This window comes from Centrocercus urophasianus, unplaced genomic scaffold, assembly GCF_019232065.1.
Source record: "Centrocercus urophasianus isolate 14NV4802_14NV808 unplaced genomic scaffold, USGS_Curo_1.0 seq_600, whole genome shotgun sequence".
NCBI lineage: Eukaryota > Metazoa > Chordata > Aves > Galliformes > Phasianidae > Centrocercus > Centrocercus urophasianus.
Window position 1 is genome coordinate 42,365 of NW_024885201.1, and position 25,491 is coordinate 67,855.

Consider the following 25,491-nt stretch of genomic DNA (forward strand, 5'->3'; position numbering starts at 1 on the left):
GGAGTGGTGAGATGGAGATTGAACACTGGAGCTGCATTTTGGTGTCCTTACATCTCACCTGAGCGAGACACTGCAAAAGCACAGCTGTGTTCTCAGGGCACTGAAGGACGTGTAGGATGGCTCAGGCTCAGAATTTGCAGTCGTAAGGGTGAAAAAAGAGCAAGCACTGTAATTCCCACACTTATCTGTCTTCCATAGCTACACACAAACCTGCATAACTCAATAACCTGTTTTAGTGGAGTATATAATAAAATCAGTGTCACAGGGCTGCATTCATATTCCGTGACAGAGAAAACTTGCCTGAAGTAGCTTGAGACGTGGCATTTTCAGTCCAAATCTCAACATGCACCTGTCATCCTACAAGGATTTCATCTCCATGCCTCTTTTCATTGGTATTTCGTTTGGTCTGGGGGCTTTTTTTTTCTCTTTGCTTATCAGAAGTAGTACTGATGGACGGGTTTGCCAAGCTAAACATCATTACAAAGAAGCCTACAAGCAGTTATCATGGAATCATAGAATCCTTAGGGTTGGAAGGAGCCTTTAAAGGTCATTTAGCCCAACTCCCCTGCAATGAAGGACATCACCTCCAGATCAGGTGCTCAGAGCCCAGTCTGGTCTGGCCTTATCACACAGAGGCTCACACACCTTTACCTCCAACATATTTCATAGAAATGAGACATGCATCGTTAGTTAATTACTAAGGATGGGATTCGTAGCACCTCACTGTTCCACCTTTGTTGGACGTCAAACTCAAGAAATCCTGTTTTTCCCCAGCAAGAAGCCTCTGGTGCACGGCCCCACCTGCACCTCCCACGCTGACACCTTCACAGCACTCTTTGCTGCTTTCATTTTAGGCTGCTTTTCTGATCACTGAGCAAAGTGTGACACTGCTGTGAGCTGAAGGACCCAGCCTGCAGACTGTCCCACCTCCTTTGTGGAAGAGTTTGCTCTCATAATGTAATTTAATGCGTTCGTGGCCAAAAGGAACAAATGTTTGTGCATAATGAAGCACCTCAGCTCATGCTGCAACTTTTCCTGAGTTCGTTGGAAGCATCTCCTCAGTTACGTTCTTAAGACTGATGCAAAACAAAATGATGGCTCCCCTCCAAAATCCATGACAGCTCTTCCTCCCAATGCTGCCTGGTTGTAAGGACAGAAGGACAGACGTCCTGTGGGACATGAAGAGTCCCAAAGGGAGGGACACAAACACAAAACAACATTCGGGTTGGATGTTAGGAGAAAATTCTTCTCTGAAAGAATGATCGCGTGCTGAAATGGGGGAGCCACTGTCCCTGGAAGTGTTCAACAAACACGCAGATGTTGTGGTGAGGGACGTGGGTCAGTGGGGCAGTGGTGGTGGTGGATGGATGGTTGGACTGGATGACCTTGGAGGCTTTTTCCAACCTTGGTGACTCTATGATTGTAAAACACAGTGGACTCACATCGCGACACGGAAGAAGCTCAGTCACTATCATCTGGATAAAAGCAAGGGAATATCACCACAATTTCCACTTTCAAGCCACAGAGCAAACTGGTAAGGAAATGGTGGCATTATCCATTTTTATCTTGGTCTCATCACAGTGACTTTCACGGAATCACAGAGTCACAGAATGGTTTGGGATGGAAGTGAGCTCAAGGATCACGAAGCTCCAACCCCCCACCAATGCAGGGCCACCAACCTCCCCATCTCACAGCAGCCCAGGCTGCCCAGGGCCCCATCCAACCTGGCCTTGAACACCTCCAGGGATGGACGGGGCATCACAGCCTCTCTGGGCAGCTGTTCCAGCACCTCACCACTCTCTGAGTAAAGAACTTACAGGTCTCAAAAGCAAGGCTGGCTTGCTTTCGAAACCCTTCCTCCAGTATTTCCTTAATAAACAAGGGCTGCCATTCAGTTGTATTAAATAAATGATGGCATTAGGGATGTCTAGAGGAACTTCCTGGAACAGACCTTCAATGTCCCACAGAAGAATTAAGAGAAGAGTTCCCAGACATGAGTGACCGTGAGCTGCTGTCCGACCTCTGAACGCTTTCAAGCAATTTTCCAAAAAGCTTTTTGGTGTCATTCGCAGAGGCTTTCAGGAGATTAAAGAAAATGCAGATGTAGTTCCTTTTCAAAGGAAATGGAAATGGGATAAAACTAATTTATTAGTTGTCAAGGGCAGAGCGTGGCCAAGCAAGGCTTAAGAAGGAGGATTTTTCCAAGAAATTTCAGGAAGAGGCTCTGCAATTGCCTGTAAGATGGATCTCCTGTGCTGTGCTGCTTTCCAGAAGTGTAACTTACACACACGAAGAGAAAACAAGTGTATCACCTCATCAGGTGTGCAAGTTCAAGATCTATAAGGACTGGGTCAATGAATAGCGGAGAAGGTCTTCGCTTCCCAGAGGCTGAGTCGTACACATACGTTAAACTGAGAATGGAGCACAGGTCTGCTCACAAAACTCAACTCTAAGAGTTATTCCTCTTAATCTGTGCAATAATTAATAGCAGACAATATTGCCCTGCACTGCTTTAGCATTTTAACCAGGACACGACTCAGGGAGCTGCTGTTCTTGAGCCAGAGGGTGGTGAGGCACTGGCACACGTTGCCCAAGGAGGCTGTGGATGCCCCATCCCTGCAGGCATTCAAGGCCAGGCTGGATGTGGCTCTGGGCAGCCTGGGCTGCTGGTTGGCAACCTGCACACAGCAGGATGGAGCTGGATGAGCATTGAGCTCCTTTGCAACCCAGGCTGTTCTGTGACTCTATGCCCATCGTGCACAACGCGCACCATCGTTGTGTTTTGGGATGAATGGGGATGTGCTCCAAACAAGACAGTGCTGCTTCTCCTTTCCTATTCCTGCAATGACTCATCTCCATCAATTTGGGAGGATGTGGGAACCCACTGCCAAAGCAGCACCAGCTGCAGAAACCTTTTGTCTACAAATCCCACAAAAAAAAACCACCCTGGCTACGTAGAAGGAGAGACAAAAGACATCCAGCAGCATATTAAGGCAGAAAAAGGACATGAACAGGCAATAAAGTCTTCAGGCTGCCAGGGAATTGAACCAGTGCTGAGAGAGACCTGAACCCACCGGCACAGACAATACCAGGACGGGACCCCTTCAATGCCTTTGCCTCCAGGAGATCACCTTTGCCTGCAAGATGCTCACCATCGTGTGCTTGATGACTCCCAGTGTGCATTCAGTTGGGGTTCAAGAAGAATTACCTTCCAAAAGGAAATGAATTTGGGTTTAATTTTGTTATTTCTGGGGCTTATCTGAACCCCTGTGATGCACACAGATGATTCCCAATGGTCGCTCACAACTTTCCTTGTACTGGGAAAACACAGTGAGGATGAAGCTTGCAGTGAGGACATTCACTTGGACTCTGGTCCAGATCGGTTGGGCAGAATGGAACGGGATTATAAGCAAACAGGAAAAGCATCCCAAAATATCCCAAAGCTTGGTGATCTTCTCCCCATTAACAGCGATAGGATGAGAGGTAATGGCCCCACGTTGCACCAAGGGAGGTTCAGGGTGGATACTGGGGAAAATTCCTTCTCCAAAGAGTGATAATGCATGGCAACATGGGAGCCCCCATCCGTGGAGGTGTTCCAGAGCTATAGGGATGTGGCACTGAGGGACACAGCCAGTGGGCATGGTGGGATGGGTCGAGGTTGGGGATCTTGGTCTTCTCCAACCTCAAGGATTCTGTGATCGCCCTTAAAATGAGAGCTTCCAGGTTCTCAGAATGGAACTTCTCCAAATTGTTCCTTCCATATTCTGAATGAAAGCCTTAGCTCTGGGATTACTGGATTGAAGGGGAAAATCACCTCCTCTCTTCATTCTTTTTTACCCTTTCCTTTTTTCTCGTACGTGTCTGAAATTAAACATTTGGGGTTGAATGAAATAATTGGACTTAAATTCAACCAGACTGGACGGCATGCAAACAACGTGTTTGGGGAAGGATAAATCTTAATTATTATTCAAGCTGAATGGAATTATTTTCATGTTTTTGGTTTCCCTGTCAAATTTCTGGTTCCACCACCACAGTGCCATGCAAGCAGCAGCCCCAGAGCATCCCACAGAACTGGGACATGTTATGGGGCCAAGACACTGCCCTGGGGAGCTGTGCCATGCTCACCAGCCTGGGGAACAGCCCTTCTCTCAGCTGCACCTGACCCATGAGGAGCTGTAGGGCCACCATGAGGAGCTGTAGGGCCATGATGAGCTGTAGGGCCACCATGAGCCTCCCCTCCGCTTTCTCTGCTCTGGGATCTGAGCAGCAAACCAAGGGATCTGAGCAGCTCCTCACGCATTTGGCCCTCCAGACCCTTTCCCACCTCCACAGTGCTCCTTTGGATGCCCTCCAACAGTTCTATGCCCTTCTGACACCCAAACTGCACACCTTGCTTGAGGTGAGGCCATTCCACGCAGAGCAGAGTGAGACAATCCTTTCCTGTATTTCCCCTACAGCTCATGGTCAGAGCTGTGCAGATGTCCTGAGCCACTCTCAACGTCCAGGAGACAACCATGCACATCTTTTGGGTCACTCAGACCTGCGTCCTGGAGAGGAGGCTCGGTCCTCTGCTGACATCACATCACTGAGCCAATAACCCTGACCCATTTAGGTAGCATGCCGTGTCTAAGCAGGGAGGTCTCCAGCCCCCAGCTGGGCCATCCGTTCCAGCTGCACTCCTATCATTAAGCACTCCTGGAAACCAATCTCATGTATGAGAGAATCCTTAAAGTTGGAAAAGACCACTGAGATCCTCAAGCCCAACTCTCCCCCACCATGCCCACTGACCAAGTCCCTCAGTGCCGTATCTCCAAGCAGCCCCAGGCTGCAGCTCCCATCCTTGCAGGAAATGCTGCCAGCCCAATGGGTTCAGAGCTGCTCTAGGAAAAGCACCCATCATGCCCAAAGGTTGCACTCCTACTCTGCATCAAATGCAACTTCAGCTTCTGCACTAAAACAGACAACGGTTACAGAACCACGGAACTGTAGGGGTTGGATGGGAGCTCAAGAGATTAAGTCCAACCCCTGCTAAAGCAGTTCCCTACAGCAGGTTGCACAGGTGGGCATCCACATGGGGCTGGAATATCTCCATAGAAGAGAATCCACCACCTCTCTGGGCCACCCGTGCCAGTGCTCCATCACCTTTACTGTAAAGATCTTCCATATGTATGCATGGAACTTCCTATGTTCCAGTTTTAGGTCACTGCTCTTTGTCCTATCACTACACACCACCAAGAGCCTGGCCTCGTCCATTTGCCTCCCACCTCCCTTCAGATATCTATAAGCACTGATCAGATCCCCTCTCAGTCTTCTTTTCCCCAGGCTGAACAGAGCCAGGTCTCTCAGCCTTTCCTCCTATGGAAGATGCTCCAGGCCCTTCATCATCTTTGTGGCCTCCACCGGACTCCTTCCAGGAGATCCCTGTCTTTTCTGAACCAAAAGCCCAGCACTGGACACAGTATTGTAAATGTGGCCTCACCAGGGCACAGCAGAGGGGAGGACCACCTCCCTCACCCTGCTGGCCACGCTCTTTTTAATGCACCCCCAGGATCCCATTGGCCTTCTCAATGGGAGAGATGTGGCAAAACAGCCAAGAAAGGTTGAGTAAGCAAAAGGTTTGCAGGATCCCAAGGAAATTCTATGTAAATAGGGATGAATAAACTGTAAATAAATAAATAAATAAATAAATCTCTCCATAAAGAGCTCTTTATCACAGTGCATTAAATGAGCACATATTTTCTACGATGGTGCGTACAGCGCTGCTAATAAATGCTCATGGGCCACCATTGGACTCGTAAAGGAGTGCAATATTATGAATGTTTTATTGGGAACGCTTGCCCAGATTGCCATGTGACAGAGCAGCTTGCAGAGGTTCCCTTTCTTGCAGAAGAAAATAGAGCAAACCATCTTAAAAGATCACAGGATCACCAAGGTTAGAAAAGGCCTCCGAGATCAGCAAGTCCAACCACCAACCTGTGGTGAAAGGTACCCAACTGTTGGTGCTGGCATCGTGCATGGTCCCAGCCACATGAGAGAGAGCATCCTGGAAATAAGAGAGGGGTTGGGAATGCAGTGCATGTGCCCCATGTGGGGACAGGGGTGAGGAACCGAACTGTGGTGCTGCTGTTCTGCAGGAGCATCCTTGGTTTAGGAGGGAAATGGAGCTGTTGGAGAGCATCCAGGGAGCCACAGAAATGATGCCAGGGATGGAACAGCTCTCCCATGAGGACAGGCTGAGAGCTGGGCTGTGCAGATGGAGAAGGGGAGGAAAGGTTGCGAGGTGAGCTGAGAGCAGCCTGTCAGTGTCTAAAGGGGGGCAACAGGAAAGAAGAGGACAGGCTCCTGAGCAGAGTCTGCTGGCAGAACAAGGCTTCAAGCTCCACAACAGGAGATTTAGGTTGGATGTAAGGAAAAAGTCTGTTACAGTGAGGGTGGTGAGCACTGAACAGGCTGCCCAGAGATGTGCTGGATGCTCCATCCCTGGAGACTTCCAAGGCAAGGCTGGATCAGGCCCTGGGCAACCTGACCTAGCTGTGATGTCCTGTGCAGTGCAGAGGAATTGGACTCGATGACCTTTAAAGGTCCCTTCCAGCTCCAAGGATGCTATGATTCTACGATGGATGGGCAGGAGACAGAGAGCTGTGGGTGCCAATCCCCAACAGCACCCATGGATGGGGCTACAGGCACCTCAATGCAGATGTCCCTGCCCATGGAGGGTTGGGTTTGGAGGGCTTTAAGGTCCCTTCCAACGCAAACCAGTGTGGGGTTCTGAGATTAAAATGGGGCTGATAGGCCGTGCCCAGCATGCTGTTTGAGAAAGGAGTGTTTGTGCCTGCGGAGACGGCGCAGCCGAGCAGACCATGACCAAAATGTAATTTATATGAAGATGTTTTGAATTTCTTCCAGCTACTCCAAAGTCAATAACGCAGAACAGCACCCTGCTGCTTGTGCACAAAGGTTTCTGCGGAGTATATGGTCTGGTTATAATTACAGGACAGCATTTAAAATTAATCACCGCAATAGCCCACGTTCAGGTACACTGTGCCATTTAATTACACGCCTTGCTGTTCACTGCACCTTCTTCTACCTGCAGTCTCAGGAATTTCTATTCTGGCAATGGGTGATTAACGTAATTATGCTTAGGGTGGGGTACTGTGCTGCCTTAGTTTTGATTTAAATATGATTTCAGCTTCCAGAAGCCGCAGTAGGAAGGATGCCGCAGACACACACACAAACGCAGGATATCACAGAACCACAGAACTGTCAGGACTTGCTTATTTTCAAGATTAACAAAGAATGCAGAAAAATGAAATGGAGATAAAAAGCTCAGCAGAAACGTGTATAAACACCGAGAAATTCCCTCTTTGCTGATGTCACAGCAGAACAAAACTCTGCTGCTCCATCCCAGCCAAGGACGCAGCGCCCATCTCCAGGGGACCCGGGAGGAAACGCAGTGGGCTTTGCAGCCATCCGCATCCTCCTCTTCCAGATTGGTGTAATGGCAAATAAAAAGGCACGAGAAGTCCCAACAAACGGGCAAATAACCTCAAAAGGAGATTAAATGCCTTCGTCCTGTTTGTGTAACTAACGGGTTTGCGCGCTGTTGACAAAAAAAAGCAGTCAGTTTTCTTATTTTAACCATTTCTTGAAGGTCATTTCTACCCAGAAATTGTTAGAGACCTCCAAACTTGTTATATAACAAAGACCAAGCTAAACATACGGCCTTGGGCTGGTTTGAATTAGCTCACTTGTATCCACGGCGTTTCATCAATACGCACTGCCATAGTAACTGCTTCCTCTGCTGGAATGCTAATTATTCCCCTCCGCTTCCAGGAACAAGAGCATTAGACCTACAAAAAGATTCCTTTCTCCTCCTCTCATTAGCTGGTTTTACTTGCTCAGCGCATTAATGCAGAGCTAAAAATGATTACACAGGGGCAGCAAATGAGCTGCATAAATCTGCTTGCCGTACGCATTAGGGACGCGGGAGAAACGAGGGCGACGCTGGAGGAAAACCCAATGAGGGGTGCTTGGGTTGGATTTGCCTCTGGCTTTGCATTTGCTGTCCTGGTGAGCAGCACAGCGTGCTGCTGGATGCTGTGGTCCCGAATGCACAACCCGAACCTGAACTGCTGTTCAGACTCCTCAGCTCTGAGATCAATCCACCTCCAAGCCACCCCCGCCATGCCCAGCTGCCACGACCCTCAGTGTCACATCTGCTCTTTCTCTTGAACATCTCCCTTGAAGACTTTCACTGAAAATCCCAGTCTCAAAATCTTGCTCCCAGCACTGAAACCCACCTGGCCAAGGAAGCAGCCCACAGCTTGATGGAATAAATCCTCACGTCTCAGAAGATGACTCTAATAAATGCCAGCAATATTTTCGAGGGACACAAAACAACGTGATGCAATCTTAAGTTATTGCTCTACATTTTTGCTTGCTCCTGTATCGCAGAACTTCAGAGATTTCTTTGTTATTGGAGAGCAAAACATTTCAGGACAGATTCCAGGTTGGGATGACTCCTTTGGTATCCATGGAAAAAACACAGCAGCTGCCTGGGGCTGTTCTGCTGTTCTTATTTAGTAGTAGAACGGAGTTCATGCACTTTTGCAAGCTCAGAGAGGCTGTGATGCCCCGTCCATCCCTGGAGGTGTTCAAGGCCAGGTTGGATGGGGCCCTGGGCAGCCTGGGCTGCTGTGAGATGGGGAGGTTGGTGGCCCTGCATTGGTGGGGGGTTGGAGCTTCGTGATCCTTGAGCTCCCTTCCAACCCAAACCATTCTGTGATTCTGTGATTCTACGATTCTATGATCACACTGCCTCATTCCCAAGAAATACTGGAAACAATGCATCCCAAGCAGCAGCACTGCAAAGTCCTTGCAGTCAAATCTTCTGTTGAGAAGAAATGCAGGCTCTGAGCACCTGATGGGGCTGGGGGCGTCCCTGTTCTTTGCAGGGAAGGTGATCCAACGGCCTTCGACATGATTCGTTGATTCCCTTTCCCCTCCAAAATAATACATCAACTCACATCTCTTCCACACTTGCTAAGTGAGAGAAAGGACCTTGGTTGTGCTGCGCCCAGAGGTTTCTCACTGCACTTCCTGGAGGCTGCTGGTCCCATGCTTTGCTCTACGCCGCCTCTCACTCCACCCATTTGCTGGCCACAGAAATGCAAACAACCACTCCAATAACGTGAGAACAAATAAGAAACCCAAGCAACAAAAACTAAACGCAGACACCAGCAGTTACCAACAACTAATTAAGCAATTAAGTTCTGGGTGCCCTTTCCCTACAGGTACCAATGCCAGGCTGCAGGGGTTGGAGCTGGATGATCTGGGAGGTCCCTTCCAACCCAACCCCACTCTGGGATTCTATCTGCTGGTTTTCTGTTAGGTACACAGCTCATGAAGACAGTCATTACAGTAACAATTACTATGAGGGAAAGCTAAGTGCTATCTGACCCACACACACAAACAAGGGGTGAAATCATTTGGAGAACAAACTGGTGCTGTGTGGAGCCAGGAGTTGAAGTCGGTGATCCGTATGGGCTGCCCTCCAGCTTGGGGCTGTCTGTGACTCTACAGAAATCCTGTGCCAACAATCAGAAAGATGCAGTCACACATCTTACAACTGACACAACTCATCACACCAGCGCCACAGACCACATCACGTCCCACTGTGACCCAGCTCTGTGCCAGGAACCCAACCGCATCCCACCGAGCCAACGGGGGGGAAACCAGCAGGACGCAATGAGAAGGATGGAGATTGATGGGGAGAGATTAAGGAAGCTGAACGCAGGCAGCCGGGCTAAGTGAGGATTTATGGGACACTTCTGCGTGCCTACAAACATTATGGGCAATGAGAGAAGAGGAAGCAGAGCTGCCATCAACAAGCTGATGGTAGCAGAATGACGATTTACAGTGTCTATCATGGAACCACATAAAAATTGGAGAGGATCCAGGGGAGGGCCACAAAGATGAGCAGAGGGCTGCAGCACCTCCCTGCAAAGACAGGCTGAGGGAGTTGGGCTTGTTCAGCATGGAGAAGAGAAGCTGCGGGGTGACCTCAGTGCAGCCTGCAGTGCCTCAAGGGAGCCTGCAGACAGGAGGGGAGTCAGCTCTGTGAAAGGGGAGATGGCAGCAGGACAAGGGGAAATGGTTTGGAGTTGAGGGAGGGCAGCTGGAGGTTGGATGTCAGGGGGAAGTTGTTTAGAGAGAGAGTGGTGAGGTGCTGGAACAGCTGCCCAGAGAGGCTGTGATGCCCCGTCCATCCCTGGAGGTGTTCAAGGCCAGGTTGGATGGGGCCCTGGGCAGCCTGGGCTGCTGTGAGATGGGGAGGTTGGTGGCCCTGCATTGGTGAGGGGTTGGAGCTTCAGGATCCTTGAAGTCTCTTCCAACCCAGGCCATTTTATGGTTCTATGATCTTGATGGTATTAGACGCAGTGAACCCTATGAACCCTCTGCAGCGCCCTGCAAATGGGGACATCATCTCTGTCCCATCACTTCTGATTCTGGAGCAGACATGCTCACATCCACTGAGGATGGATGAATAAAGAGAAACGTTTCATCGATAAGAGATGAAAGCATAGGAAAGAAGGAAGCTCATAAATAGAGTTAATTTTTAATATCGCTCCACCACGCACTCGTAATTTTCAGCTGATCAAGCAAACACCAGTGCTGCACAGCTCTCTTTGTAAACCATAGGAAAATGGAGAGAAAGCAGTGTGAATTCCTACAGACTGGGTAGCTTCTTCTGATGTCACAACACGAGCATAATTCTACACAGAATCACAGAATGATAGAATGGCCTGGGTTGCAAAGGAGCTCAATGCTCATCCAGCTCCAAGCCCTGCTGTGTGCAGGTCGCCAAGCAGCAGCCCAGGCTGCCCAGAGCCACATCCAGCCTGGCCTTGAATGCCTGCAGGGATGGGGCATCCACAGCCTCCTTGGGCAACCTGTGCCAATGCCTCACCAAGCTGTGCTGAACACAAACACATCCCATTCCCTCTGAGATTCTCTTTTTTATCCCCAAACCAACTGTGCAACAGCTCAAACTCAATGGCTGCTGGAAATCAAACCCAATGGCTGCAGCTTTCTGCAGGTTTTTCTTCTCTTGTTCTGGTTGGGTGCTGAAATGAGCTGCCCAGGGGAGTCACCATCCCTGGAGGTGCCCCAGAACCATGGAGATGCTGTACTGAGGGACATGGCTTAGTGGGAAATATGGGTGGTAGGCGAATGGTTGGACTGGATGATCTTTTCCAACCTTGGTGATTCTGTGATCCTACAGCTCTTCCCTGTGTTTTGTTTTAGTGGTTTTGTTTCAGCGTCCTCTGCAGAACGTGAACCTTCCAGATGCTGACCGTGGGGTTGAGGGCTGCTCCTGACTTACAGCATCCTGCAAGGCTCCCAGCTCCCAGCACAGAGCACCGAGCGCTTCAAGGCAAAGTTGGTCTCCATGGGAATGAAGGACAAACTAAAAATAACTGTCAGACGACATCTTCACAGTTTTGCAGGAGATATTGTCATGGCAATGAAAAGAGTTGTAACCTGTTGTCATGATAACCGAAGTTGGAAATTAATGGGAAAGTGTTCTGCTTCCATATTTATTCATCGTGGGGCTAACACTCAGGGCCACACACTGCTGCCCTGGAGGAACAGCTAGTGGTGAAATTAATGGGACCAATCTCGTTAGGCCGCGCTATCACTGGCTCTTCCCTCTTTCACTATTGCCAATTATTTATTTTGAGTGGTTTCAGCACGTTTTGAGACTCTGTGAAGATTTTACTTCATTTGGAGATGCTGTCAAACATTACTCTGGGCTGATGGTGGCAGAGCAACACGCCGGGGGCTGGCTGCTGGTTTCAATAGGGACCAAAACGCAGCCTGATGGAAGGGGCACTGTCCTGCCTTTGCTAATACACCCACATGCTTAATGCACAAATTGTTGGTGCTCCTACTGTTGTGATGTCTAACTCATGGCATAGGCTCCCAGTAAAGCTGGTATGGATTTCACAGGATCATGAAGGTTGAAAGAGAGCTTCGATATCCTCAAGATACCCAAACCAGGGAAGGAAACAGCCGAGAGCAATGAGACATCCAGAGAGAGAGGAAAAGGGGTGGCGATTCAACTGGATGTGCTGTCTGATGACAGAAGGAAGAGGAGAAAGATTGCAATCACCATCAGCTCCTAAAGGCACAAATGGCCCACCCCAAACCTGCCTGCCTTTGCCAATTAAGGGGAACCCAGCAGACAGGCAAGGCTTCCAAGCACAGTGGAGATGTGGCACTGCAGTACATGGTTGGTGGGCATGGTGGGATTGGCTGGGGTGGACTTGAGGATCTTGGAGGCTGGATGTTGTGTTGAGGGACGTGGTTTAGTAGGAGCTATTGGGAATAGGTGAACGGTTGGACTGGGTGATCTTTTAGGTCTTTTCCAACCTTGGTGATTCTATGATTCTATGATTCTATGATCTTGGAGGTCTTTTCCAGCCTCAATGATTCTATGATTCTATGACTTGACAGCCCCATCCCTTGTTCTCCATCAGGCACACGTGTGTCAGACTCCACATGCGTTCACTTTGGTGTTATGAGTGTGTGAGGAGGACAGAATAAGCAAAATGAGAGATGAGGTGTTGGTTTTTTTAATGTCACCTTCCCCTTCTGCACGTCTCACCTGCATTTTGCTGCCAATGATGCATGAAGCCTCATAACGTGGGCAAATCCCACCCTTGGGATTTGATGTGGGACCACATCCACAGATCTTCTTCCAGCTCCCTTCCCCAGCAATTATACCTAACAAGTAGTACTGATCCTCAAGTGTTTGCTTGAGCACAGAAGCAAACAAGGATTTAATGGGCTGTACTTTGGGGATGGGTGCTGGAAGAGAAGACAAACTTCAAACACATCCACCAAAGGTCAAGCGCCAAGCTGGGCTTCCTGCATCAGAAGTGCTGTCATCCTTCAACTCTCTGAAAGCAACAGGAAAAGATGGAGAAACGCAGAGCGTGATCTTCACAGCCGAAATCCAACTTGGCACCAGTTGGCTGTAAGGGATCTGAGAGTCCCTGACCTGTGCATGCCGTGGGATACCCACAGATGTGCACCGTCCAGCAGTCCTGAGCTGCAACAATGGGCTCAGAGCAAACCGTGCCCTATTTAAAGCTCTATGTGACCATTACCACGACTTCACTTATGAAAAATCACCCTGTTCACTCCGAAATCACGATGATGGTTAAATATATGGTTCCCCTGTATTCAGCACTGGTGAGGCCGCACCTTGAGTGCTGTGTCCAGTTTTGGGCCCCTCACTGCAAGAAAGACATTGAGGCTCTGGAACGTGTTCAAAGGAGGGCAACAAAGCTGGTGAGGGGTCTGGAACACAGGGCTGATGAGGAGAGGCTGAAGGAGCTGGGAATGTTCAGCCTGGAGAAGAGGAGCTCAGGGGAGACCTCACTGCTCTCTATAACTTCCTGAAGGGAGGCTGCAGGGAGCTGGGGGTCGGCCTCTGCTCTCGTGTCATCAGTGATAGGAGCAGAGGGAATGGTTTCAAGCTACGGCAGGGGAGATTCAGGCTGGACATGAGGAAGTATTACTGTTCAGAAAGGGTGGTCAGGCACTGCAATGGATGCCCAGGGAGGTGGTGGAATCACCGACCCTGGGGGTGTTCAAGGAAAGGCTGGATGTTGTGTTGAGGGACGTGGTTCAGTGGGAGCTATTGGGAATAGGTGAACGGTTGGACTGGATGAGCTTTGAGGTCTTTTCCAACCTTGGTGATTCTATGATTCTATGATTCTATATCACTATTTCCTTCACTGCTTTCTGGGGACAGAAAAGTCATACCAGAGATGGAACATAAGTCTTTGCCCACACCTTCCACACGAAGCAGAGAATGTCTTCACCTCAATAATTACTTCCTCATTTGGAATAAGAAGAACCTGGAGGTAAGCAGAAGCTCAGAGGCATACACACTCCCATCTTCCTGAATGAAACCACTCATTGTAAGGCTGCTGAAATTAATTCTTTCCCACTGGATCTCATTCATGGCTATTATGTGCTTTGCATCTCCTGGGAATGCCACCAAAATCAACAACTCCTGCTCCCTTGAGACGGACGCTCATCTCTGCAAGGCATGAGGCTTCCAGTAGTGAGAGATGCTAACTTCAATCCTGGGTGTAAACAGATGGCAATGAATCAAGCAGAAGGCTGAAACTGCCCTCGTTTACGCACTAAAGGGACTTAATTTACTGAGCTACAAAGGTCTTCACCTGTCATGACTCCAGGGTTTCCCTCTTGCCATTCCTTCCATCACCCTCACGTCCAGCAGCCGTGGCCAACATCTCAATCTTGCAAGAGCTCATCCCATCAACCTGGCTTTGCTGTTATTTGAGTCACTTCTCTTCACCCTCAAGCCAACATACCTTCATCATCAAGCCAACATACAGGCTCAGGAGGTTGTAAGCAATGGGGCCGTCTTCCTCTCAGCTAAACAAAGGTTTGTTGGGTATTATAACCCTGGTGGAGAAAGCCATGATTTCCAATGGCTCTGAACACCTACAGCAGCCAAATGCTTGTCCTCAAACACCTCCAGGGATGTGAATGGTGTTACGAGTGTGTGAGGAGGACAGAGTAAGCAAAATGAGAGATGAGGTGTTGGTTTTTTTAATGTCACCTTCCCCTTCTGCACATCTCACCTGCATTTTGCTGTCAATGATGCACGAACCCTCACAACGTGGGCAAATCCCACCCTTGGGATGGTGAATCCACCATCTCCCTTGGCAGCCAGTGCCAATGCCTCAGGGCTCCTTATGAGAACCAATTTCTCCTCACATCCAACCTGAACCTCCCTTGGTGCAAGCCCCAGATCCTCCGTGGACAAAATGCAGGACCTGGCAATGGGCCTTGCTGAACTCCAGCCCAATGGCCTCAGCCCAGCCACCAGCCTGCCCAGATCCCTCTGTAGGGCCTTCCCACCCCCAGGCACATCCAAATTTCCCCAACTTGGTGTCATCTGCAAACGTACTGAGGGTGCACTCAGTGCCCTCATTCAGGTCCTCAATAAGGCAGCCCTCATTCCTGCATGGAGTGAGCACACCTCTCCAGCAGCAGAAATGTGGGGTCAGAGCCAGGGGATGCAGCACGGGGGGCAGGAGGAAGGGAAGAAGCCATCACACTGAGGAGTCTTTCAGGCCCCATCTATTTGAACAGTGCCAAGCAAGCTCACTGATGCAATATTTTCTTCCTGCGCTCCGAGCCAGGGCTCTGGGATCTCATAAATCATCTCTGGCTGCAGAGACATTAAAATTCAAGCCCAGTACTGCGTCAGATGAAACGAGGCCGAATGCCAGCGAGAGCACAGAGGGGGAAAGGCAGGAACACGCGCTTGGAAATCAGTGTAGGAACGTGTTTGCATACAAGCAACCCCTGGATTGGGTTTCTGCACAGCAGAAAAACAGACCCGGTGATTTGCAGATGTGGTGCAAAGCAGGGGAATGTTTCTGACAAAGGTCCTTAAGACCTCATTGCAGGTCATGGTGCTGCACACACAGACGGACCTCTGTGCTGCGTCGCACGGCGTGAAGAAATCACTGTGTGCCAGGAGAGGAGAAAAATTCAATATTTAATCTGCAAACAGATTGCAGAAGGCAAGCCGCTACATTTTCATTTATGACTTTCAGCCTACAAAAATACAACAGCATATACCAAAGTGCTTCTCTGCTGCTCCTGACATAAATAACAAAAGTGGAGGTGAGGAGCAAATGTTATGTGTGTGGGGCAGAGCGGAGGGCAGCATCCGAGCTGTGCATCATGGAGAAAAGCAAATGGGGATGCAGGATAAGGGAGATGGTGGAGTCACTGAGCCTGGGGGTGTTCAAGGAAAGGCTGGATGCTGTGTTGAGGGACATGGTTTAGTGGGAGCTATTGGGAATAGGTGAACAGTTGGACTGGATGAGCTTTGAGGTCTTTTCCAACCTTGGTGATTCTATGATTCTATGAATTGGAACTGCAAACTCCCCAGGGTGGTGGGCACAGATCTGAGATCAGGGAGCAATGGGACACAGCTTTGATGCAGGGCTGGGGTTGGGGGTGATGTGGGGGGCCGGAGTTGGGCACAGTGATCCCTGTGGGTCCCTTCCAGCTCGAGGTTCTGTGAAGGGGAGGGAATTCCCTGAAACAACTTCTTTTTAAAGGAGCTTCCCAGCGGGAACTGCATCCAATTGAGTGATCTTCTCAATGGATCCTCCCAGTTGCGTCCAGATGTGGAGTCCTCAGTACAGGAGAGACGTGGAGCTGCTGGAGAGCATCCAGAGAGCCACAAAAATGATGCCAGGGATGGAACAGCTCTCCCATGAGGACAGGCTGAGAGCTGGGCTGTGCAGATGGAGAAGAGAAGGGAAGGCTGTGAGGTGAGCTGAGAGCAGCCTGTCAGTGTCTAAAGGGGAGCAACAGGAAAGAAGGGGACAGGCTCCTGAGCAGGGTCTGTGGTGACAGCACAAGGGGCTTGAAAGGCACAGAAGATTTCTAGGAACAGAGCACAACAGTCACCATCATAAGAGCAGACAGATTGAGGTGGAAAAAAATAGAAGGACGCAACAGATACACAGCCGTAAGGAAGACAGAGCCAACAGCCTGTATGGAAGTAAAGGAAACACGTAGGAAGAGGCATTTAAATAGTCTAAAACAATGGAACCACGAGTGAAACAAAGAAGCAGAAAGAGAAGACTGCTTAGAAACAAACTACAGACAACAAACGCCAATAACAAATAGAGTTTGTGTGATATACAAAGACTAGGAGTCATACAGGAAAAAACTGCATCCACCCATTACAATACTCGAGATACATTTTAAAGGCCCAAACAACTACACAGAATTCAACTACACATCACCCAAGACAGAGCTTTGGCAGGACTAAAGCTTAAAAATAAAGTGTTTCACTTCCTCAAGTGAGTGAAGAATTTATGACCGTACGCCAACAGTCTACAGCAGCAACCAACACAAAAAATGCTCTGTTCGCCTTATATTGGCTTTTTTCTCCCCTCCCTTCTACGTGTCTGCTTCAGCCCAAGTCATTCAATCTTTTTATTTCTCTTTTTACTGCGAGGAAAAAACAAAATCAATATTGTGGCCGAGCAACGTGGCGCAGCACAAAGCCGTTCTCTGCGCTACGCGAGCACACGGGATTAGAAGGCACACAATGGGCTCATTCAGGAACACAGAACCTGAGTTTTGCTTGCTTTTAGGATCTGGGACTGTTCTGTTTTGTTGTTTGTTTTTTTTTTTTACAATGGGGGAAACTCAAAAGCACACAAATGCTTATGCAGAGTCCCAATATAAGGTGAGGGGTAAAAGCTGTTCCAGCAAGTAGCTGGGGCCCTCAGCACCAGAAGGACGTGGAGCTGTTGGAGGATCAGAGATCATGGGGATGATCAGAGGGCTGAAGCACCTCCCCTATGGGAACAAGCTGAGAGAGCTGGGGGTCTTCAGCCTGGAGAAGACAATGCGACATTATAGCGACCTTCCAGGACCTGGAGGGGCTGCCAGGAAAGCTGGGGAGGGACTTTTGATATGGGCAGGTAGTGACAGGATGAGGGGAAATGGCTTTAAGCTTCAAGAGGGTAGATTGAGAGCAGAGATTGGGAAGAAATCCTTTCCTGTGAGGGTGGTGAGATACTGGGCCAGGTTGCCCAGCCAGGCTGTGGATGCCCCGTCCCTGGAAGCACTGCAGGCCAGGCTGGATGGGGCTGTGAGCAACCTGGGCTATGGGAGGTGTCCCTGCCTGCAGCAGGGGGTTGGCAGTGGGTGAGCTTCAAGGTCCCTTCCAACCCAAACCATTCTGCCCTTCTATGAAGTTGCTGGGGAGCTCCTGGAGGGCTGGTGTTAGCTGGAGCGCTGTGATTGCCATATCCTGTTTTTTAAAAGGGGCTCAAATCCACCCCTGGCAATGAGACAGCTCAACTCTCCACTTCCAGCACTGAAAGGAAAGGAAGAAGCCTTTTGTCCTGCTACACTCAGAGGTGTGGGGTGCTACATTCCAATGCTCCATCACATCGCCCATCTGCAGCAGGACCACGGCCAGCATATCCAAACACGGCACACAGCCATCATGAATGCTCATAAACCACAGAATCACAGAATCACCAAGGCTGGCAAAGACCTACGATACCATCCGGTCCAACTGTCCATCTATCACCAATAATTATCTCTAATTCATGTCCCTCAGCACAACATCTAAGGATGCTGGGTCTAAACGACCCAAACCCAACCAACAGCCCCCCTTCTCCTCGCTCTCCAGGATGGGGAAACTTGTACCTCACTTCCTCCAATGTTTTTGGAGGAAGAGCTCCACAAGTTGCTGCCACGAATTGGACGACGTGAGCAGCAAAGCAGAGCTGAAACTCAATCAGCTTCCAGCACTGAGAAATGCAGCATGTCGCTCGGTTTACTGCACAGAAACAACTCATTTGCGCTTAAAATAACAAGAGCCCACACGAGTCAGATCTGATTCCTCTCCCAGCCGAGCACCACTTCCCTGCCTGCTCCACGCACACCGATTAATAAACACGAAGAAACGCCAGAGGAAAAATATTCACTGCACTCACTTCGTCCATTTTTAATCACTCTGAAATCAATCCAACACCCTTCAAAATTCCTGTTTCACAGAACCAGTAAGCCGTGCATCACCTTGTTAAACCCACAGATGGCATTTCCTGGAGAATGGAAGACGAGGGCGCGCGTGCGGAACATCAGCGGCCTCATCTTCCTCAGCGCTCCCCAAAAACCTTCTGACTTATGCCAGAAGGGAAGATAAGGTCGACTTCACCTTCTTCACTCAGTAGTTTTGTCAGGAGCTGGTTTTCTTGGCCAAAGAACCAATCTGTTGTCACAGGCATTGCCTTCGCCGGGAAGAACACAGGAACGTTTTAATTTTATGTTAATAAGAAAGGTTGAAATTAAGCCTAGAATTATCTCTGTCCCATGAAGATCATTGAAGGCCGACTGCAGAAATCCCCTCAGCACATCCTTCCACTTGGACAAACTGTGAGGCTACTGGCTTTCAGTATACCAATAAATTAAGCGAAGAGCAATGCAGAGCATGCAAATCAGCTCTGCTCTGTGCAGCCAACGTCCAACATAAACGACACTGAGCAGGATAAAACCTTCAGCAAGAGGATGGAAGCAGGCTTTAAGGTCCCCTCAACCCAACCCAACCCTTATGGAGGAAAACAGCATCGCTCTCGGGTCATTTATACTGACTTTGCTGCAGAGACAAGTATGGACACAAAATGATGAAAAAAACACCATTTTCTCAAGACAATAAGGGCTACCTTATAGGAAGAAATGGTTTGAAGTCGAAGGAGGGAAGATTTAGATTGGATATCAGGGGGAAGTTCTTTATTAGGAGAGAGGTGAGGTGCTGGAACAGCTGCCCAGAGAGGCTGTGATGCCCCGTCCATCCCTGGAGGTGTTCAAGGCCAGGTTGGATGGGGCCCTGGGCAGCCTGGGCTGCTGTGAGATGGGGAGGTTGGTGGCCCTGCATTGGTGGGGGGTTGGAGCTTCAGGATCCTTGAGCTCCCTTCCAATCCTGGCCATTCTGTGATTCTATGACAGCCCTTTAATCTTGCATTTTCATTCTACCCAACTGCATGCTCATGCCTTGTCCCTTACACAAAAAGTCTGCATGAAATACCTGCATTTATCATCCAGGAAAACTGTGGAACCGCTGGGGCTGCCTGTAGCTAATGAATTACCTGCAGGACGAATGCATTTGGTTCTATGATTCCATCATTCAGAACTCTCAGATGCACATTTTTAATCATGAAAACCAGAAGATCGGGCCATCTGAGCACAGCCACCCCACCAAACCTTCCCAGTGTGTTGCACCCCAGGATCCTTACGGACCCCTTCCAACTCCTGATATCCTATGATTCGGGATACGATATGATACGATTCTGTGCGCTCACATTTGCACTCCCTGACTTCCCTGTAGGCTCCTGAAAGAAACAGAAGATGTGTCTGCCTTCCCCCACCCTGGGTGAGTTGGGAGCCTCCGTCCTGAGGCTCTCACTTTCTGCCATTGCCACACATCCCCAACTCTTCCTGGAGTGACTGGGAAGAGTTGGGAAGAGCAGTGTCCAACGTTGCTCCCCAAGTGGCCAAGCATCCCCAACCTGGAGGGCTCGAGGACACTGCATGATCAACATGTGCTGCAAGGATTCACTGAGAGCCAAGAACTTCAGAAGACATGGCCAGCAGCAGGCAAGGAACCCATGTTTTGGAGTGGGAGTGTTGAGTCTACAGAGATACCATGCTCCATGTGTACTCACTTCCAAACACAGGTTTGCCTCTCCCTTCCCACTCAAGAAGCAGACAAGTACATTTGTCCAGACATAACCTCTTTAAAATGAAGGTTTGGGTTTTGGAAGACTATAGTAAATAATTCTGACGTAAATCCCAGGGATGGGACTCATGACCAAACACAGCTCTAAGCATCTCCATAGGAATCAACCAGCAATGTGCCTTTCAACACAAGGGAGGAAGAAGGGCTTCTAAAACATAATGCACACATCTCATAAGAACAAACCTAGGAGAGATGCTCTTTCCTTGCCATTGCCATGAAAGCAGCACAGGGGATCACATCTCCACACTGCACCTCAAACTGGGCAGAAAAACGTGGAACCAGAGTGACGAGGAGGGACCACAGGCCAAGGTGTGCGAGCAGCACATCCTAATGCAGCAGTACAGCAAGGAGTTTGGGATTGCATCATGGATTTTGGTCTGAGAGCAGGCAGAGGGCTGACTGATAACTCTATGGAAGAGTCCAGGTAGTAATGTGTGGAGCAGGACAGAATATACCCACACTGTTTAGTGATTTTTTGAATGGAAAGGCTGAGAAAGTAGAAAAACTGAGATTGCCCTGTTCATTTTAAATAAAATTTCAAGTAACTCTTCAAATAACTTCCAAAATTCCTCTTATTTTTCCAATTTCCAGCAGTCATTGTGGAATAAAAAAGCAGAAAGACAGCTCAGTGGCACATGGAGCCTGAAGAGGGCTCTTTGTCCAAAAAACTCCACTGATGTCCATAGGCAGAATCTCCACGATGTGCCACACATGCAGGAGAACAGCCCTGGCAGGTCCTGGCAGCAGGAGAGCATCGTGCACTGCAGCCACGCAACACAAACCCGCAGAGATTTACTCACCAGCTTCACATCTCTGAGCTCGTGGACTTTATTATCAGCTTTTATTTTAGCAATAGCTGCAATGAACACGGGGCAGCCTAACGAAGGTTCATGAAGCACGGCATCTTATCAGCATATTAATCAGGCTCTGATAGGGAAAATGATCATGGTGTAAGCTACAATGCTTTTATGGTTTCACGCTTGAGGCTCCAGAAAAGACTGATTCTTCATCCCTGATTCCCCTCCAGTGAGCTCATCCATTTGCCATAGGACTGGTGAGCACTGAGGACGCACAGCCTGCCCAAAAGTTGACTCAAGGCTGGCGAGCACTGAAGGCAAATAACTGCCCAAAAGTTGACCCAAGGTTGGCAAGCACTGAAGGCAAATAACCTGGCCAAAAATTGACCCAAGTTTGGTGAGCACTGAAGGCAAATAACCTGCCCAAAAGTTGACCCAAGGTTGGTGAGCACTGAAGGCAAGTAACCTGCCCAAAAGTTGACCCAAGGTTGGCGAGCACTGAAGGCAAATAACCTGCCCAAAAGTTGACCCAAGGTTGGTGAGCACTGAAGGCAAGTAACCTGCCTAAAAGTTGACCCAAGGCTGGCAAGCACTGAAGGCAAGTAACCTGCCCAAAAGTTGACCCAAGGATGGCGAGCACTGAAGGCAAATAACTGCCCAAAAGTTGACCCAAGGCTGTCAAGCACTCAGGACACACAACCTGGTGGACCAAAGACAGGCTGAAAAAGTTGACCCAACTACAGAAAGAACAAAGTTACCCATCTCTGGGGCACACGCTCTTGCTGAAGTTAGAGGCGTCTGCTGGCTGATGTGTATTTTAAGGACTTGCTCACATCCTTTTGCAAAATACTCAGAGTTAACCACAGGCAGAAGTGCTGTAAACAGAAAGACAAAGGATAACGCATCCACGGAGAACCAGGCATTTGAACAGCTTACACCTGGGACAGGAAAACACATTCCACAAATAATAAAATAGCAAACGAGAGTCCTTAAGTGTACTTTTTAAAGTTAAGATCAATTAAAACAGCACTTTACACTAAGATCCAAATTAATTACATGCTATTTTAATATTCAAACGCTGCTGCAGATGTTCTAAAATCAGTCAGATTTTCAAACGGGCGGTGATTACTGGAGCTGGACCTGCTGGAGCACACAGCCAATAATATTCTGCCCATTTCTTGTGTTAATTTAACACTTCTGACCACTTCAGTGAGCACTTCTACTTTCAAACCTTGGTTTATGCACTATTTACCATTCAAGCCATTTAAACCAAAGCAATCACAAACTCCAAAGCTGCAATGAGCTCCTGGGGCCATGGAAGGGCTCTGCACAAATTCCAATAGGCAACGTCCCTTCCACGCCATTTCAAAACAATCTGAGAAAGAAACACCTCCCAACTCCTTAACTTCATGCTTCTCCTGTGAGAAGTCCATTTTCTCTGTCAATATGCATTTAAATATCCTCCAGAACAGCCTGTGGCTACGTAATAAATCGATCAATAGCTGAGCAATGCATTGCAAATGAAATCCAAGGGTAGAAATCAGCATTAGATAGACAGAATCTGGCATTTCTAAAGCAAGAGCTATGTCAGCTTTCTGTTAATAATTGCTGAAACTGCCCTCGAGCATTGCCTGTCTTTGATATGTAAAGGAATGAATGTTAATTTTTTTCCCTTTTGCTGAAATGTAACTTCAGTTTTCCCACCAAATTCATATTTTAAGGACATTCTGGAATACTACTTGCCTAGCAAAGAAACAGCTCTTCATTTAAACTAAGAAACCAACCAAGCATCAACACGACCCAGTTACTGCTTTGTTGTCCTGTATCCACGCAGCCACTTGAATCTTCCTATTTTTGAGTTCCCACTGATATATCCAAGGACCTTATGACATTTCCTTGAGTCCCATCTCTTCCAACCTTTCTGCCTTAGGTCATGCTTCACATCACGAACTCTGGAAGATGAATGGCTGAAGTCTGGGATGAAACCAGCCCCACCAGGACGCCTACCGGAGCTGCCATGAGCAAGGAGGACAACGGCTTTAAACATCTGAATGCACAACATAATCTTCAGCTTCTAAAACACAGAATGGCCTGGGTTGCAAAGGAGCACAGCGCTCATCCAGCTCCAAGCCCTGCTGTGTGCAGGTCGCCAACCAGCAGCCCAGGCTGCCCAGAGCCACATCCAGCCTGGCCTTGAATGCCTGCAGGGATGGGGCATCCACAGCCTCCTTGGGCAACCTGTGCCAGTGCCTCACCACCCTCTGCCTCCAAAACTTCCTCCTCATCTCCAACCTAACATCCACGGCTGTTCAGAAGCAGACAGAGAAAATTCACATTCAATAAGTATTTAATGTGGAGTTTCGAGGACATGCAAAGAAAGTAAAGCGGGAGAGAAGCAGACTCTTGTCAAACCCATCCACACACTGCAAAGCACAAAATTGCTGCTCTCTCCAGTGCACTTTGGAACTCCTTCTCCCACCCGAGCACTGCTGGAGTCTGCAGTCCTCTCTCTATGTGATATTTCTGATTATTCACAGAGAATTTTTCCCAAAGCCTCTCACGCTTTGACTGGAAGACCAAAGTTTCCCTGCGTGAAGTATCTCCAACTAAGCAGCATGCATAAATTTGACTGGGGAAAAGAGAAATGGTGGATCAAAATAGGGCAAAACCTCTTTGAGGAACTCTCCATACTGGAGTTATCAGCCAGGACTCCTCAGCAAACACAGCAGGACTGATCTGCTGCCAGAGAGAAGGAGCAGAGCCAAAGAAACGCCGCGCAGATGAAACAGCTGAGAGCATTGGATGCTCATTTCCATGCCTGCTGACCACTTCTCTCCACCAACGCAGCCTCACGTGTGAGGCTTAAAGTCAACTCATGCAGCTGGTAAAGTGAACACAAAGCATGACCGCTAATTAACAGCTAATGACACTCAAGAAAATGTTAGAAGGAAGTGCGTTCCCAGGCGGGTGGCAGGAAGGGTTACACCATCAGAATACATGCTGGGGAAACAACGCCCAGGGAAGAACACAGACACTCACATTGAGGTTTTTTTCCAAAGCACAGCCCCTGTCTGAGCTCAGTTCTTTCTCTATCACTACACATCAGCTCCCTGCCAGTCACATTAATTACAGCCAGCATCACCCAATGCCTTTTTCAAGCATTAAAGATGACACTTTTAGAAAACTGGGTTCAAACACGGGCTTCAAACAGACATGGGCCTCGATGTTCGACGTAGGATCAACTCAAGCAAAGCGTAACTTGAAAACAAAAACAACCAGTCATAACGACAGCGTGCTCCCCAAACAACTGGCTCCACCACGGGTGGCATTCGGGTCCAATTCCCTCTCATTAACCTCACTGCTGAGTCCCCGATGTGAACCACTTAATTAAGGGAATCGCCACTCGTTAACGATGGCCTGCTCCCTCCACCCAACAGGGACGTGCATGGACCTACCTGTGTATGCCATGTTCTTCGGGTTTCCATAGGGAGCCCCAGGCTGAACGGGGCTGTAAACCGGGTTCATGGTGGAAGATCAGGAACTCTGCAGACAAAAAGAAAGCAGAGGTGAGACAGCTGCCTGCACTGCGCTCCCGTTCTGAGGTCACAGCGGTGCTGTTTGCTAGGATTATTGCACTGTAATTCAGGACACTGCGAGCTGAGGAAAAAAAAAAAAGGATTTACAGCTTGATGTTACAACCAGGTAGCGCATTCCATCGTTCAAGTTCTGGATCTCTCCATTATATCCTCCAACTTCTTCACCATTGCACAGACTGCCTATAAATACACCTGGAACAGATTAATTTCACATATTCCCTACCTTCACGGGCCTCAGGATTCACGACCCAGCATCTACCGTGCAGTGATCAACGAGGAAAAGCCAGAAATTGGGCAGAGGAATTCAGCCCTTCAGCAGAGTCAATGCTCACTGGGTAACGCAGGCAACGAGAATGGAGAACCGACCTTCCAACAAAGACCCAGTGAAATGGAGAGCAACTCAATCTGACGCCAGCAACCTCATGCCTAAGCCCTGGTGCTGCACAAGCATTTGTGGGGCTGCCCAGGGCGTGCAGTGGCTGTTTGGGGTGGTGATGGACACGGCAAGGTGGGCATGATGGCCAATCTCCAACAGCAGCGCCCGCTGTCTTCTGTTGAGTTTTATTTAGAGGAAAACAAGCAACGAGGGAATTTGTGTCTATCAGTTGTCAGTTAAGCAACTGCTCAGTTAATTATCTTAATGAAGCACATTCTCAATTCTGATTAATAGGAAAATCAGTCATTAAGCTTTATTAGGCGACACATT

At 48.7% G+C, this 25,491-nt stretch overlaps 1 protein-coding gene across 1 annotated transcript in view; it reads right to left on the reverse strand.

Annotated features, from left to right (window-relative positions):
- LOC122169926 (protein FAM168A-like) overlaps positions 1–24,728 on the reverse strand; it is a 66,417-nt gene extending 41,689 nt beyond the window's left edge. The window contains exon 1 of the mRNA XM_042836446.1: positions 24,645–24,728. Coding sequence (XP_042692380.1) covers positions 24,645–24,714 — 70 coding nt within the window. The 5' untranslated portion in view covers positions 24,715–24,728. The remainder of the gene's footprint in view (positions 1–24,644) is intronic.
- Between the last annotated feature and the right edge of the window lie 763 nt (positions 24,729–25,491).